Here is an 18,123-nt window from a genome sequence, read left to right as displayed (position 1 = left end):
AGAATGGAATGCGCAAGGCAAAGGTATAACCTAGGGTATTTTATTTCACCGGTCAAAGGTGTGTAGAGAAGTTTATGATCGGTTTAGGATAGATGGCCATACTATCAAGAGGGGCAAACTTGTTTGCATATCGGTCATCTAGTGCCACTCGAGTGATCTAACTTTGCATCATCGCTAGGATCGAGTGGTGTGGCAAGTTGAGTGGCTAACACCCTTGAAAATGTTTGTGAAAATATGCTAACACATGTGCACAAGGTGATACACTTGGTGGTTGGCACATTTGAGCAAGGGTGAAGAAGCTAGAGTTGAAAACGAGTTAGTCGCGCTGGTTACAGTGCTACCGGACGCGTCCGGTATGGTGACCGGACACATCCAGTATTTGGCGACGAACTCAGCGACCGGACGCGTTCGGTCGCCACACCGGACGTGAATCAAAAAAAGCAGTGTTCGGCAGTGCAGTCGATCGGACGCTGGCAGCGTCCGGTCTGGTGTGACCGGACGCGTCCGGTCGTCCATGGGTGCTTACTGTACTCGACCAGACACTGAGGCTCAGCATCCGGTCAGCTTCTAATAGTCGCGTCCGGTCGACCCTAGAGGCTTACTAGACTCGACCGGATGCAGCGGCTGAGCGCCCGGTCGTTTCGTGCTGAGCGTCTAGTCGTCTTGTCAGAGAGCCATTAGAGGCAATGGTAGGACATGTGGCAGTCAGGCAGCTACCGGACACGTCTCGTATAGCGACCGGACACATCCGGTATTCACGATCGGTGCGTCCGGTGCAGCATCTGGTCAACCCGAAAACACCCAGTGAAGGGGTAACAGCTCTATTTGTTCATGGGGTTATAAATAGAAGCCATGGTCGGCCTTGGGCCGGTAAGGAGAGCACACTAGAGTCTTGGTGGCTTATGTAGTAGTGCTTGGGAGCCCTCCATCTCACAGATACTTGATAGTGATCATCCGATTGTGTGAGTGAGCGATTCTAGTGCGATTGCATCATGAGGTTGCATCGAGTGGCACTAGGTGATCGAGTTGTAAGCCGGTGGTGCTTGTTACTCTTAGAGGTTGCCACCTCCTAGATGGCTTGGTGGTGGTCTCCGTCGAAGCCCGCAAGAAGTTTGTGTGGCGCTCCGGAGAAGAGCTTGTGAGGGGCATTGTGCTCACCCAGTGGGAGTCGCGAAGAGCAACTTTAGTAAAGCATGTCATTGAGCTACCCTCACCTTTGGGGTAGGTTCTTGCGGCGCCCGACGTGCGGGCTTGGCGGGTGATGCCAATTAGTCGCCGAACCACCAAGTGAGCGGTCGACACAACGGGGACTAGCGTGTTGGCAAACACGTGAACCTCGGGAGAAAAATCATCGTGTCAACCTTGTTCTTCCCGTTGGTTTGCATCCCCATTACACAAGCTTGCGATTACTTTCATATACATTGAGCTTGTGTTGTTGCTTTTGTAATTAGTTAGCTTATGTAGCTTGCTAGTTACCTTCTTGCTTGTGTAGCATAGAAGTAGCTCCCTTGCGTGACTAATTTGGTTTGTGTAACCTTGTTAGTCACATTGCTTAGTTTGTGTAGCTAAGTAATTACGCTCTCTAATTTGGCATTGGTTGCCTTGTTATTGAGCATTGCTAGTGAGCTTAGTTGGCTTTGTGCTTTTGCTTACTAGCATGTGTAAAATCTCCCTTATTGCTTAAAGTACTAGTGGCATAGGTTTGTGTGACCTTACTCCTAGAATTGGTTAGGAGAGCTCTAGCTAGCCCGGCACCTTTGTTGCTTAATTAGTATATTTGGAAGGTGCTAGAGAATATAGATAGAGAGGTGTAGTCTTGGCTAGACCGATAGTTCTTAATTCCGCACTTGTTTCAGTTAGCCGACGTAATTAATTTTAAAAATGACTATTCACCCTCCTCTAGTCGGCATCTCGACCCTTTCAATTGGTATCAGAGCTAGGTCTCTCATTTGTGGTCTTCATCGACCCGAGAGGATGGCGTCTAATGGGCTAGATGTTTGTGAGGCACACATTTTTTATGACATAAACTTTGTACTTTGGAAAAATCACATGCTTGATCATTTTTGTGCAAAGGGACCTAAATTTTGGTGGGTTGTCACAAGTGGTCTCACCCATGTCTTGGACCATAGAAATCTCACCAAAGCTCAAAGAGTTCTCTATGAATTTGATGCACATGCTTGTTGTTTTCTAATGGATGCTTTAAGCTTTGATTTGATGAAACAAGTAAACATCAAGGGAACCGCTCGTGAGATATGGGAATCCATCAAGAAAACCTTCAGTGATTCCTCCACATGGGATGATGGGAAATTCAAGAAGGAGGATGAGCCCAAGAAGGAGGTGCATGAGTGTGTTGAGCATAACCACACTTTGGTGATTGTGGAAGATTGCTCCACCTCATGGTCAAGTGATGATGATGATGATCGATCTACTACAAGTTCATTTGACAAGGTTGATGATGATGCCACAAGTGTTGCAAGTGATGATGCTACCCCATGCACACTTGATGGTGATGATGGTTCATGCTCAAGCCATGATGAAGATGCTACTACAAGCTCTCCAATTACATCACCACATTGCTTCATGTCATAAGGTGACACCAAGGTATCAAATGATAATGTGGTTGATCATGTTGATTCATATGATGAGCTTGTTAGTACACTTGCTAGCATGACCATGTCTTTAGAAAATGAGAAAGCTAAAACATTGAAATTAGAAAAATGAAAACTCATTTCTAAAGAACTCTTGTGAAGAACATAAAGGCTTACTTGATGCTTATAAATCTTCACATGATGAGCTTAAATTGAATCATATGACACTACTTGCATCTCATGATGAATCATTAGAACAACATGCTTCTCTCATTAAAATGTTTACAAAGAAACTTAAAAATAATGAGAGCTCATCACATGGATCAAATGATAAATCATAAATTGTTGCTAACCCTTGTGATGTAGGCAAGAAGCATGTATCCACCTCTTGTGGTGATTTATTAGATATGTCATGCTCTTCATAATTAGATGCTTGTTCTACTTCTATGTCTTGTGAGACTAACCTTTTGAAGGAGAACAATGAGCTCAAAAATGAAGTGAAGAAATTGAGCAACAAGTTAGAGAGGTGCTACAACTCTCAAGTCACCTTTGAGCATATGTTGAAGACTCAAAGAAACTTTGGTGACAAGAGTGGAGTCGGCTTCAAGACTAGCAAAGTCAATCATCAAAAAAGCCACAATGACACAAGTGGCATTAGCTTCAACAAGAGCAAGATCAAGGGCAAAAGATGGGGCAAGAGAAGATATGAAAGAGAAATGAAGAAGCAAGAATAAGAGAAGCTCTCTCATTTCATGTGCTTCAAGTGCCATGAAGTGGGACATCTTGCAAATGGTTGCCTCAATGAAGAAATGCTCAAGTTGAAGAAAGAAGAAGAGAGGCTAAGGCATGTTAAGTGCTTCAAGTGCCGCACTTGGGGTCATCTTACCTTAATGTGCCCAACCAAGCAATTGGTGAAGCAACTAAAAGAGCCTCAACCAAAGCTACAAGTTGAGCAAGAGAAGACACCCTAAGTTCAAATCAAGATCAATCATGAAGATGGTGGTGACTTGATGAAGAAGAAGAAGAAAACAAGAAGGGGTGGAAAAGGTAAGGCATCCAATGCAAACTCAAGATGCCAAGATGATGAGCAAGAATGAAGATGAGAAGAAAGATCATGCTCACATCAAATGCTTTAAGTGTAGAAGTATGGGACACTTTGCCTCTAAGTGTCCTACCAAGCTTGAGAAGAAGGCTCAAGCAATCTATGAGAGGCAAGGCAATGAGAAGCACCGCATGAGCAAAGAAGAGAAGGCTCAAGCAAAGAGAAAGTGCTACTCATGCCGGAAAAGGGGACACATGGCACATTCATGTCCCCTAGGTAAAATTTCTAAGCATATTTCAATTGATGATCATGATATGCTTAGAAAAGATGGTGATGGTACCTCTATGGTTGCTATTGCAAAACATCCCGCTACTCATACTAAGGCATCACCTAAGTATGTTGCTCCTAACTTAAGAGGACCTAAAGTTGTTTGGGTACCATCAAAAAGTGGATGATTGTTTATAGGTACCATCGACATTGGAGACTTGATTCAATTGATCTCATATTAATCATCATATGTTGAATCAAGCATTGAAGCTTAGTGCATATCCAACCCAATGCTAAGTGAAAATTGAATGAAGTCCAAGTGCTACAACATACAAGTGTCATATTCAAGTTGTGGTGATTTATTGGATTGTTTGATGGCTTGCAAATAATTGAGTGGAAGCTTGCTAGTTGGATGATCATGAGCTAACCAAGGTATATCTCTTGTTGATCATTTCATTTGGGTGCATATGAGTTGATTGAATTAGATAAATATGCAATGTTGCTTGCTATGAGATGATTGAATGGATAATTGATTAGTAGTCAAGTTTGGATTGATTTGTGTTGGATAAGTTCATAAGATGACATTTAGTAAGTGGATTGAATGGATTTATATCTTATGAAAGTATTCAAACAAGTTAGTTTCAAGTTTGATTCATACATGATGAAGTATAGCTCAATTGTTGAAATCTATCCTATAATTGAGAATCTGAGCTAGCTATGATCTTAGCCATATTTGAGTAACAAAATCTATTGGATTGACATAAAAAATGGTGTACATGCTCTAGACTTATGGTATAAGATGCTGTACAATTTTCATGAGAATTGGATAAGAAATGCTTCGGTTTTGGAGTGGATCTTGTCAGCTATAGTGCAGCAGTTTTCAGCATGTAGCAGTGGTGGAAGAATTGATATATGGCAACAATCTAGAAGTCAAATAAAGCTCAAATTTTTACAGCTGCTAGATAACTTAGTAAAGAACATCTCCACCAAATTTTGTGGTATTTGGATTTTTACTTTGGGAGATATGCTTATTTCTTTGAAGGGTACAAAATCTATCAGAAAAATGACAAATGTTGGATTGATCTAGAGTCACTTTGATTGAAAGGTCCTCAAGTTGGAAATATGTTTACAAGTGTTTGAGGTACCTAAGTTTGGTTTTGAAATGATCTAGAAGCATGACAAGATATGAGTACAAGGCTATTTGATTATGGAGTGTACTTTACACACCTTTGGTACTCAAGATGAAGATCAAGATGAAACTCAAGTTGAAGATGAAATTTAAGTTCTAGATATGATTTGAGATCATTTGGTAGAAAGAAAAGGACTTAAACAAGAAGAAAGAAAAGGACTTAAAGAAGAAATCAATGTTACTCACCAAGTTAAGTCCATCACTTGGATCAATCAATCAAGTCATTTCAAGTGAGTATCAAGAATAATTCTTAGAGAGAGGTCACTTCTCCCTAGTGTAGGGGCTTGCCGCCTATGTGTAGGTGAACCAAGTGTGATACTTGGAAGGCTAACATGGAAGTGGTGATCCGAGGAACATTTGAAATGCTTAGTTGAAGCAATCAAAAGGGTTGATCAAGAAAAGCAAGCAACACCCAAAAGAGAGCTAGTCATGATATTTCAAGCGGTATTCTCAAATTGATGCTCTCATGTAAGCAAAGATCAAAAGATAAAGCAAGCCAACTACAATAAAAAAGTGCACTTAATCATAAGTGGTATTTATTTTATATGGGTGAAGAATAAAGTTCAACATGGTATCTATTGGTCTTCACCGAGCTTATAATTGGACTTCACATTGCTATTGGAGTAATGAATTGGAATCTATGTGACTATCCTCTACTCCAACATAGCAAAGGTATCATTGTAATGTGCATGATCATTTTATCTCTTACTAGTATGCGATTAGTGCATATAGTACATGCTTCATAGGATCATGCATAACAAATGAAATGTTTAAATTCATAGCCTACCACTATTGTTTGAATGATTACTTGATCTAGTGGTTAGTACATGAATTTGTTCATGAGCTAGTAAACCCAAGTACTTGACTCAATTTGGATTGCTAAATAAGTGACAAGTACAACATTGGCAAGATAACCCTTGCAAGAGGTGTGAAGAAGCTTGTCATTGGTTCAAATCGGACTTGGAAGCTTAGGCAAATCAATTTAGTTAAAGTCAACATTAGAAGCTCATGATAATGATAAGAGTACAAACACAAGACAACAATACAAATGGATATCTAGTTTGTTTGTTTCAAATGGTATCTAGACTCAAGTATTTTATCAAGAATCTACAAATGATGTCTAGATCAACTCACAAGTGATATCCTGTAAGTGGTACTCATGAAGATAGCAAATGTTCAAGAAATGGTTTTTATTGAAAAATCCAACAAGTGGTTCCATACTAGAAGATTCTTTCAACTGATATCACATCTACACATAATATCAATCATGCAAGAAAATGGTTCCACAAGTGATCCTCAACTTTAAGTGATCATCAAATGAAGAATGCATCCCTCAACTACAAGAGCTCAAGTATATCAAATGGATGACCCATGCTATCACATAGGGGGAGGTGTCCCACAAAATGATATCAAGATCAAAGATCCTATGTGTGGTATCTCAAGAAGCCCTACACAAGATACAAGGGGTACAAGTTACAAGTGGTATATACAAGTGGTGTCATTCCAACAAACAAGAGATGTCCATAAAAAATATAAGATTCAAGCCTCAACCATCTACCCCAAACGTATACCTTTGCATCAATGAGAAGCTCACATTTTATGGAAATTGATGACAAAGGGGGATAGATTGTACAAAGATACGAAAGCTTTTATAAGGGGGAGAGATAAATTGTGTAAGGGGAGAGATAAGATATGAAAGCTTAAAAGGTTGGACATGGACATAGACAAAGAGGGAGCAACATTGAAGAAAAGAGATGGATCAAAATTTCTTGGATAAGAGAAGCACACAAGAAGGGGGAGCAAGCTCATGAACTTTGATTGCATTTGATATATGCATATTCATGTGCTTGCTTGCATTGCATAAGCTTTAAAATTTAATATTCATGCTTGTGTGGTGTATGCTAGTTGTAGAACTTGAATGATGATTTGATAACTAGCATACATAGGATGATAGCTAGACACTTGGTATGTTTTTCAAGTAATGCTAGTACCTTGCTTTTAATGTTGATCTCATGAGGTATCTAGTGCTTTTATGTCCAAGTGATATCTAGCTAACCATGGTGCTAAGGATGAACTTAAAGGTGCAACTCCAATTGGTACATGCTTCAAAGGTTTATTCTATACACCTTAGCATTATTTTGTAGTAATTACTCTCCCACAATTTTTACTCTATGCATATGTGCGACCTTCAAATCAAACACTCTAGCACATATGTAGGGGGAGCTAATACTACCATCACGGGTTTGTGGTACTTGTCCAAAATCATTTTCACATGGTAAAATTGCTTGGGCAAGCAACATGAATCCAAAAGAGCTTAATTTTCATATCTTTGTAGAGTTGTCATCAATTACCAAAAAGGGAGAGATTGAAAGGTCCTTGTGTGGTTTTGGTAATTGAGTGACAACCTAGGTGGACTAATTGTGTTTATGTAAGATACACAGGTGATTAGTCCACAGGTACATGTGTGTGAGCAACATATGCCATGAAGGTGAAAATGACTTAGAGATGTTGCAAAGCTCACACATGTGAAGATGAAGGAGCTCATTGCACATGAGACATGACATTGAGTCATGTGATCAAAGGTGGAGAAGATCAAGACAAGACTTGGCTTGATGGACCGGTTGCAAGCATGAAGGGCAAGTTGGAGGCTTTGGAGTGATGGACCACGTGGCGGTGAAGCTTGAGCAAGACTTGGCGCCAATGGACGAAGGCAACGGTGAAAAGCAAGTGATGTCAAGATCGATGAACCAATATGATCATGTGATGATATGAAGTGGATCATATCATTGTTGATCGTGTTGGTGCATGTGTTGCATCGACATTGGAGGAGATGGAATGGAATGCGCAAAGCAAAGGTATAACCTAGGGCATTTCATTTTACCGGCCATAGGTGTGTAGAGAAGTTTATGACCGGGTTTAGGATAGATGGCCGTACTATCAAGAGGGGCAAACTTGTTTGCATATCGGTCATATAGTGCCACTCGAGTGATCTAACTTTGCATCATCGTTAGGATCGAGTGGCGTGGCAAGTTGAGTGGCTAACACCCTTGAAAATGTTTGTGAAAATATGCTAACACATGTGCACAAGGTGATACACTTGGTGGTTGGCACATTTGAGCAAGGGTGAAGAAGATAGAGTTGAAAACGAGTTAGTCGCGCTGGTTACAGTGCTACCGGACGCGTCCGGTATGGTGACCGGACGCATCCGGTATTTGGCGACGAACTCAGCGACTGGACGTGTCCGGTCACCACACTGGACGCGTCCGGTGTAAATAAAAAAAAGCAGTGTTTAGCAGTGCAGTCGATCAGACGCTGGCAGCATCCGGTCCGGTGTGACCAGACGCGTCCGGTCGTCCGTGGGTGCTTACTATACTCGATCGGACGCTGAGGCTCAGCGTCCGGTCAGTTTCTAACAGTCATGTCCGGTCGGCCCTAGATGCTTACTAGACTCGACCGGACGTAGCGGCTGAGCGTCCGGTCGTTTCGTGCTGAGCATCCGGTCGTCTTGTTAGAGAGCCGTTGAAGGCAACGGTAGGACACGTGGCGGTCAGGCAGCTACCGGACACGTCCGGTATAGCGACCGAACATGTCCGGTATTCACGATCGGTGCGTCCGGTGCAGCGTCCGGTGCTGCGTTCGGTCAACCCGAAAAACGCCCAGTGAAGGGGTAACGGCTCTATTTGTTCGTGGGGTTATAAATAGAAGCCATGGTCGGCCTTGGGCCGGTAAGGAGAGCACACTAGAGCCTTGGTGGCTTGTGTAGTAGTGCTTGGGAGCCCTCCATCTCACACATACTTGATAGTGATCATCCGATTGTGTGAGTGAGCGATTCTAGTGCGATTGCATCGTGAGGTTGCATCGAGTGGTACTAGGTGATCGAGTTGTAAGCCGGTGGTGCTTGTTACTCTTGGAGGTTGCCACCTCCTAGATGGCTTGGTGGTGGTCTCCGTCGAAGCCCACAAGAAGTTTGTGCGGCGCTCCAGAGAAGAGCTTGTGAGGGGCATTGTGCTCGCCCCGTGGGAGTCGCGAAGAGCAACTTTAGTAAAGCGTGTCATTGAGCTACCCTCACCTTCGGGGTAGGTTCTTGTGGCGCCCGACGTACGGGCTTGGCAGGTGATGCCAATTAGCCGCCGAACCACCAAGTGAGCGGCCGACACAATAGGGACTAGCATGTTGGCAAACACGTGAACCTCGGAAGAAAAATCATCGTGTCAACCTTGTTCTTCCCGTTGGTTTGCATCCCCGTTACATAAGCTTGCGATTACTTTCATATACATTGAGCTTGTGTTGTTGCTTTTGTAATTAGTTAGCTTGTGTAGCTTGCTAGTTACCTTCTTGCTTGTGTAGCATAGAAGTAGCTCCCTTGCGTGACTAATTTGGTTTGTGTAACCTTGTTAGTCACATTGCTTAGTTTGTGTAGCTAAGTAATTACGCTCTCTAATTTGGCATTGGTTGCCTTGTTATTGAGCATTGCTAGTGAGCTTAGTTGGCTTTGTGCTTTTGCTTACTAGCATGTGTAAAATCTCCCTTATTGCTTAAAGTACTAGTGGCATAGGTTTGTGTGACCTTACTCCTAGAATTGGTTAGGAGAGCTCTAGCTAGCCCGGCACCTTTGTTGCTTAATTAGTATATTTGGAAGGTGCTAGAGAATATAGATAGAGAGGTGTAGTCTTGGCTAGACCGATAGTTCTTAATTCCGCACTTGTTTCAGTTAGCCGACGTAATTAATTTTAAAAATGACTATTCACCCTCCTCTAGTCGGCATCTCGACCCTTTCACCAGCCCATCCAGCCCTACTTCAAATACCAGAAGCAAGAAGAAGCTCCAGCTACAGTGAAAGGTGCCTGCTCAATGTTCTTTTAGTGATGTGGTTATGGAAAAACACCTGCTATGTGATGGCACGACTGTTCTTTTGCTCTATGATGAATGTTCTATGATGGCATGACAGTACTTAGCCGTAGATGAAAACCAGTAACTTAGCTACTATGTGATGAATGTTGGTGACATGTTGGTGCCATGAAACCTTTGTGATGAAAAACAGTATGGTAGCTGCTGTTATGTGATGAATGTTTGTTTACTGTTGCGGTACTCTAATTGTTGTTATATTGTTCTCATATGTTGTTGCATTCTAGACAAATGAACAATCTTCATATTCATCATTCAACATTGATTCATTCATTCATTCATCCATCCATACATCCATTCATCCATGACTACTCACACACACAGATAGGGCTGAGGACCTATATATAGGAGGAGAAGCCGAGGAGCTCAGTTGGCGCCAACAACCCTGGCTTTGGCCTAGAAGCAAACCAACTAGTTCATAGAGCCTCTCAAGCCTAAGGGCATCTAAATCATTTGGTTGCACCGTTACCCACCGTTAGGAGCAAAACTGGACGGAATGGCATGTTGGACAAAAGAGTTTAGCGTCATGGCACCAGGGTCCATGTAAACTTTTTGGTGGCATGTAGGAATGGAGCATCTTTTATAATGGCACACGGGGAAAGGCCCTACAACAATCAGATATACTTGTTTTTTGTGCATGAACATTCAACTCTACTTCTAGGACAGAGCTATTGTTATTATGCCATCTGATTCATCACAGTTGGCACGAAGCATTGAATTAGTGTTAGGGCAGTCCCAATAGAACATTGATGGTAGTTTCTATCTCTCTTAATTAAAGTGATAACTTAGTAATTTGCTGATGTGACAAAGAAGTTATTGTAGAGAGGATATGGAAGAAACGACATCCTTACATGAATCAACGCAGGAAGAAACGATAGAAAATGCATTAGGGAGAAACTACTGGTTTCCATGGCGTTCCACCTGATCTGGTGCGCTCCCGTCACGCCAAGTTCACGCGTCGCAAATCCCTGACCTTCACGCGCGCAGCCGTGCAAGCTCAACACCGACTCATCGGTCTGCCTCGATGCACCTGCCTTACTGCTCCGGTCCTCCCCATGCACCGCTGCTCGATGCCCGTGTCGTAGATGCCACCTCCCCACGCCATTGGACGCTAGCATCGTAGATACCGACCGCTCAACGCCCATGTCGTAGATGAGGCCTCCCCGCGCTGCTCAACACTCGTGAAAGCTCTAGTTTAGTTTTGGTGAATTGATGAAACCCTAAGTGCTAACCTAGTTTATCAAAGTGATCATGAGATAGGTAGCATATTCCAAGTGGTGAAGCAAATGAAGATCATGACATAATGATGGTGATGCCATGGTGATGATCAAGTGCTTAGACTTGAAAAGAAGAAAGAGAAAATAAAAGACTCAAGGCAAAGGTATAAGTGGTAGGTGCCATTTTGTTTTGGTGATCAAAACACTTAGCGAGTGTGATCACATTTAGGTTCGATAGCCGTACTATTAAGAGGGGTAAAACTCGTATCGAAATATGGTTATCAAAGTGCCACTAGATACTCTAACTCATTGCATATACATTTAGGATATAGTGGAGTGCTAACATACTTGAAAATGTTTGTGAAAAATATGCTAACACACATGCACAAAGGTGACACACATTGTGTTTAGCACTTGGGAGCAAGGGTTCGAAACTTCACTGGTGGAGTGCCCGCCCGTAGAGTGCGGACAGTCTGACAGTGCCATCGGCGCCCTATACAGAAAAAGGCAGGGTTTCACAGAGTGCACCGGACGCTGTCCTCGTGGGATCGGACATGTCCGATGGCTAAACCTAGGCGTTGGTCTATCAGTAGAGACTGACCGGACTCTGAGAAGAAAAGTGACCGGACTCTGGCTAAACACTGTTCAGCGTCTAGTCCCGTTGATGTGGCAGCACAGAGAAGAGGAGAAAGAACCGGACGCTGATGCTGCGTCTGATCGTGACCGATCGAACGTGTCCGGTCGCGAATTTCCACCTCTGGAACCTTACTAGAAGTGACCAGATGTTGGGGTCCTGCGTCCGGTCGTGATCAAACCGACGTGTCCGGTCGTGAATGGAACCTCTCTAGAAATGACCGGACTCGGCAAAGGTGCATCCGGTCTTGGCACTGTGCTGCGTCCGGTCATCACTTGACCGTTGAGATCGGACGATCAGTATTTGAAGTCGGGGACATGTGGCAAAAATCTGAGGACCAGACGCTGGGGTCCTGCGTCCGGTCAAACCGACCAGTGGATCCGGTCGCCCTGATTTTTCAAAGGACAGAGGAGCCAATGGCTCTATTCGTGGGGGCTCTCTATTTAAGCCCCATGGTCGGCTCAAGCTCACACTCTTGGCCATTTGCATTGACATAGCAACCTTATGAGCTTAGCCAAAGCTCTCCCACTCATCTCCATCATTGATTCATCATCTTTGTGAGATTGGGAGTGAATCCAAGTACATTGCTTGAGTGTTTGCATCTAGAGACACTTGGTGTTCGTGTTTCGCTGTAGGATTCGCTTGTTACTCTTGGTGGTTGCCGTCACCTAGATGGCTTAGAGCAGTGAGGATCATTGAGCGGAGGTTGGTGATTGTCTCCGGCTCTGATCATGGTGATTGTGAGGGGTTCTTGACCTTTACCCGGTGGAGAGCTAAAAGGTACTCTAGTAAATTGCTCGTGGCTTATGTGATACTCATCTTGTGTTGGTTGTGCGGCACCATATTGAGGGTTTGGCGTGTGATACCAATTAGCGCGTGAACCTTCAAGTGAGTGAATCGCCACAACAAGGACTAGCTTGTTGGCAAGCAAGTAAACCTCGGTAAAATATCATTGTGTCATCATTTGATTCTGAGATGATTGGTATTCATTAGTATTTATCCTTATGATTGATTGGTTCATTCCTCGACTCGACGGTATATCCATCTTGCTCTATCTCTTTACATTATCGCAAACTAGTTGTCAAACTCCTTAGTGTAGCTAGTCGCGAGAGCTTGTTAGTTTAGTTAGTGTGGCTCTTTAGTTAGCTTTTGAGAGCACACTAACTTAGTGTAGTAACATAGCCATTGTGTGGATAGAGACTATACAAAATAGAATTGGGTAGGTGGCTTGCAACCCCAAGTATAGTGCTAGCGCAAAATTTGTTTCGCCATCTTATTGACTAATCATTTGTCTTAGTGTTGTTGTAGAAATTTTTAATAGGCTATTCACCCCCTCTAGCCATTAGGACCTTTCAACTCGTGAGGCAGATGCCGGCCGCTCGACGCCAGCCTCTATCTTCGTCTTCCCCGCGGTCGACCACCGAGCGGGCGTGCTGTGTCTTCGTCTAACTTCGTCGTGGTCACCGGTCACCGAGGCGCGGGGGTGGAGCCCTTCGTCGCGGCCACCGAGCGGGTGCGCGTGGAGCCCTTCATCGTGGCCACCGAGCGGGTGCGCGTGGAGCCCTTCGTCGCGGCCACCGACGGACGTGGGAGTCCCCTCCTGCTCGAGGATGGGGATGTGCCGAGTGCGAGAAGCCCTGCTGGCGGCCGATGCAGCCAACCGGCCAAGCTCCTTCTGGATCCGTGGCGAGGATGTAGGCATAGGCTCGTCCATAGGGCCACGGGTGCAGAGGATCCAGATACGGACCCAATGAATCATTGGTCAGATTTGTATTTGTACTCTAGATGGAAAAGCTGCGTTGTGGGAACTAGTTTCTTAGTACATAGTACTATACTATGGAAATTGCTTATGGTTTCTCCATTGGGATTACCCTTAGCACAAAGTTTGGTTCATACTCCCTCCAATAAGTACGGAGTAATAATTAATTCAATGCTAATTCAAATTAGTACTTCGTACTCAGTCCAATAATACAAATAAGTAATAATTAATAAATATTAAATGCAAGCCACTATCACAAAAGTTTGGTTGCAAACTACACTCTCTGCATTGTGCACCGACTTTGGATGTTTTAAAAGGGATCTACTTACTACATGAGAATCGAATTTCAATCCTAACTTCATGGTTGAATGACGAATGAAAAGGAAAAAAATATCTTCCAGGTGGCGGGCCCCACCTGTCAGTGAACATGGAGAGGAGGAGCGCGTGCCAGCAGTCCCTTTTTCTTAACCCCCAATGAAAAAAACTGTTATTTTAAAGATCTTGTAGCTCCAGCAGTCCCTTAAATTATAGCCTCCTACCCCTCAAATAAAGAGAAGAGCTCTCCTCCCCCAATTCACTATTTTTCTCATTGAAGATTAAATTTTCTCGTTTTACTAGAGAGAAGACCTTTAAAACTCTAAAACACGTTTTGTATGTCTCCAGTTTTAGGGTTGGAGTCTTCTCCTCGTACTGGAGATGCTAAGGCTGCAAATGGGGCGTCCAGCCGTCCAACCACCAGCAGCCAAGCGCAGCAGACGGTCGAGACGTAGCCACGTAGTAGGCGGATTCCAGAAATTGCGCAGCGGTTGCGGGGACGACTGGACGCACGCAACGGAACGGGATGGTGACCGTCACGGGTCCCCCAGGCCCCAGCCATAAATAGCTACCCCTCCTCATCCTCAGGCTCAATCCCCTCTTTTTTTTTATCCTGGCTCAATCCCCTCTCGGAGTCTCGTTTCGTGTTGCTCGGAGCACGCACAGCAAAAACCGATCCGCCCCAAGTTACGCACGGTGATCCTCTCTCTCCTTTGCTGATTTGTAGATCGATTCTCCTCCCTAGGCGCGATCTATGGTTAAGACCTAGGCGTACGCGGTGCCGTGGTGGGGATCCTCATCGCTTCTGTTCGTGGATGGCTCATGGCTAGGGTTAGAACTTTTGTGTCGATTTGATAGGTTCCACTGACTTTTATCACTTTTGTGCGAATTATATTGGGGTGGGGGGTTATTTGCTTGATGACTTGATGATCAAGGAACTACGGCCATCTTCTAGGCGACTACAGTACTAGATATGAACCGTATCTCGTGATAATTATTTATTTGGCTTATTGCTGCGTTAGAAGTTTTTTAATTCCCGGTGCAGATACGATCTAGTCAATCCTGTTTTTGTTCAGCCTTATGATCCTGTCCTTATGGTTATGGAATTAGATGGGTGCGCCTGATTTCGTTCACAAACCTCTGGTAGGTCGATAGGTTTGTGTGCCTGGCTGATTCGTCTAGTAAAAATAAGTTTTGTTGCTTTGCCCCTCTAGAATCTTTTCAGTTGAATAATCACCTAAACTGGGCTTATTGAATTTGGATCTGTATGTCTGGGGTCAGTTTTGTTGCTTTTGGTCTCTTTGCTTTGCCCCCTCTAGATCAGTCGAATAATCACCTGAACTGCTCATGGGCTTATTGAATTTGGATCTGCATGCATGTTCACATTTATTGATGGATGGATGGATATGTGCTTTGATAGTCGAAGATGTATGTTGTAGCTGTTACCTGAGAAAGTTTTCATTGTTGTCAATCTGCATGCTTAGGAGATACATGAAGGCTTATATGGAGTTGACGCTATAGCTTTTGCCTGTGAACACGCATCCACCTGCTAACATGCATCCACCTGTTTTGTTTGATATGCATGCTTAGATAAATGAAGGTATACATGGATACTTTTTGATAATTCTTTTTCATCAATCTGTTCAACATGCATGCCCGTAGTTATATCTTTATGTACTTGGACGGAGACATGATGTTACAGTGTTACTGTTTGTTGATTCCATGGCACCTTTGTGGTTTTCACTTCCTCCTTGCTCTACTGCTATGCACTTACCCTGTTGTTTGATTATACTTTGCAGATGCAGATCTTCGTGAAGACCCTCACCGGCAAGACCATTACCCTCGAGGTGGAGTCCTCGGACACCATCGACAATGTCAAGGCCAAGATCCAGGACAAGGAGGGCATCCCCCCGGACCAGCAGCGCCTCATCTTTGCCGGCAAGCAGCTGGAGGATGGCCGCACCCTTGCTGACTACAACATCCAGAAGGAGAGCACTCTGCACCTGGTGCTCCGCCTGAGGGGTGGGATGCAGATCTTCGTGAAGACCCTCACCGGCAAGACCATTACCCTCGAGGTGGAGTCCTCGGACACCATCGACAATGTCAAGGCCAAGATCCAGGACAAGGAGGGCATCCCCCCGGACCAGCAGCGCCTCATCTTTGCCGGCAAGCAGCTGGAGGATGGCCGCACCCTTGCTGACTACAACATCCAGAAGGAGAGCACTCTGCACCTGGTGCTCTGCCTGAGGGGTGGGATGCAGATCTTCGTGAAGACCCTCACTGGCAAGACCATCACACTGGAGGTTGAGAGCTCGGACACCATCGACAACGTCAAGGCCAAGATCCAGGACAAGGAGGGCATCCCCCCGGACCAGCAGCGCCTCATCTTCGCCGGCAAGCAGCTGGAGGATGGCCGCACCCTTGCGGACTACAACATCCAGAAGGAGAGCACTCTGCACCTGGTGCTCCGCCTGAGGGGTGGGATGCAGATCTTCGTGAAGACCCTCACTGGCAAGACCATCACACTGGAGGTTGAGAGCTCGGACACCATCGACAACGTCAATGCCAAGATCCAGGACAAGGAGGGCATCCCCCCGGACCAGCAGCGCCTCATCTTCGCCGGCAAGCAGCTGGAGGATGGCCGCACCCTTGCAGACTACAACATCCAGAAGGAGAGCACCCTCCATCTGGTGCTCCGCCTGAGGGGTGGTATGCAGATATTTGTCAAGACCCTCACTGGCAAGACCATCACCCTGGAGGTGGAGTCCTCAGACACCATCGACAACGTCAAGGCCAAGATCCAGGACAAGGAGGGCATTCCCCCAGACCAGCAGCGTCTGATCTTCGCCGGCAAGCAGCTGGAGGATGGCCGTACCCTTGCTGACTACAACATCCAGGAGTCCACCCTCCACCTGGTGCTGCGTCTCCGTGGTGGCCAGTAAGCCATCATTTGTCGAAGCTACTCATGTGCCCTTGTCCTCTGGTGCATCTTGTCTTGGCTGTGTACTTTGAAGTACATCTTTGTGGTTTGCGTCGTGGCTTTGCTTCGGTTTCATGGACCGGTTGTGTCCCTGTGTGTTCTACCTAAAACTGTCTTTGTGCACCGGTATGGTGTATTCATGAATAAGTTGTGATCTTTGAACTTAAATCTGTGTTCGATATGGTTGTTTTTGGTTATGAGAGTCTGATATTAAATTGGTTGGCAAGAGTTTCATTTTGGGCACCTCCTGATTCTGGTTGTCTCCTGTTTCTACTGAATGTTAACTTCAGGTTCTGGCAACCTCAGTTTTTGACACTGGGTCTTGTAGATTAACATGTTTGGTGCTCTGGTTTTTTGTTAATCAATATGTTGTTTATTTATTACTACATTCGGGTTGCTAGTTGTATATTACCAGATTCCGATTACTAGTTATTGTTTATTACTACAGTCGGGCTGCTGTATATTACTAGATTCAGATTACTAGTTATTGCGCTTCAAGGAGATGGATCAAGAAGCATGCAAAGCTATGTCTCCAGGAGCAGGCTTCCGAATCGTTAGACCAAGTTCACTCTGAAGTGAAGAAGCAGGATTCAGCAAGTTCACTTGGAAGAAGCAGATCATTCTGAATGCCCTTGGCAGCAATGGCTTCGTGTTGTGTAGGACCAACGAAACGTGGTCAAGTCTGTAAGATTGTTACAACAAGCAGAGCACGTAGGATCATTATCTAAACTGACTCATAGCAAACTACAGGTTCTAGAATTTAATAGGTAGTGCCGCCCACATTCTCTCACCGCTTACGGCCTTACGTTATCCTCTCTGGGCTCATTTACACCCTCTTTGGCTCATATTTCCCACATTTGTTTTTTTTTTGACGTACCCAGTGTAGAGAGCTCTCGCTCTGTGCGGGGTCTGAGGAAGGGTGTCAGTGGCAAGTTTTATCCTCGCCTATGCAATGCGAGGAGACCGCGATTCGAACCCAGGACCTTCCGATCACAGGCGGTAAGACTCTACCGCTTGCACCAGGCCCGCCCTTCATTTATAGTATAATAAATTTGTAGAACCAGTGAGATCTTTTTAGTTCATAATTTTTCTGTTTCTGACTATCTCGGTGTCAAAATAATCGATAAAATCTCCATATCTAATTCTTCGTAGTTTTAAGTATGATAGCTGAGTACATCGAATTAATGTCTGGATATTTTTATTTTTGTAAGAATTTTTAGTCCTTGC

The 18,123-nt window shown here is 44.5% G+C and overlaps 1 protein-coding gene and 1 pseudogene across 1 annotated transcript; one reads left to right on the top strand and one right to left on the bottom strand.

The window, feature by feature from the left end:
• Nucleotides 1–11,096, bottom strand: part of LOC136455798 (transcription termination factor MTEF1, chloroplastic-like) — a 25,146-nt pseudogene extending 14,050 nt beyond the window's left edge.
• A 3,462-nt stretch (nucleotides 11,097–14,558) lies between these two features.
• LOC136504343 (polyubiquitin-like) lies at nucleotides 14,559–17,081 on the top strand. Its single transcript, XM_066499277.1, has 2 exons — nucleotides 14,559–14,612; nucleotides 15,716–17,081. The coding sequence occupies exon 2, from the start codon at nucleotides 15,716–15,718 to the stop codon at nucleotides 16,856–16,858; it is 1,143 nt and encodes a 380-aa protein (XP_066355374.1). The 5' UTR covers nucleotides 14,559–14,612; the 3' UTR covers nucleotides 16,859–17,081.
• Nucleotides 17,082–18,123: the final 1,042 nt, after the last annotated feature.

Source organism: Miscanthus floridulus, chromosome 1 (genome assembly GCF_019320115.1).
Source record: "Miscanthus floridulus cultivar M001 chromosome 1, ASM1932011v1, whole genome shotgun sequence".
Classification (NCBI taxonomy): Eukaryota; Viridiplantae; Streptophyta; class Magnoliopsida; order Poales; family Poaceae; genus Miscanthus; species Miscanthus floridulus.
The sequence above is the reverse complement of the archived record's forward strand: the minus strand, read 5'-3'. Positions and strand labels throughout refer to the sequence as shown.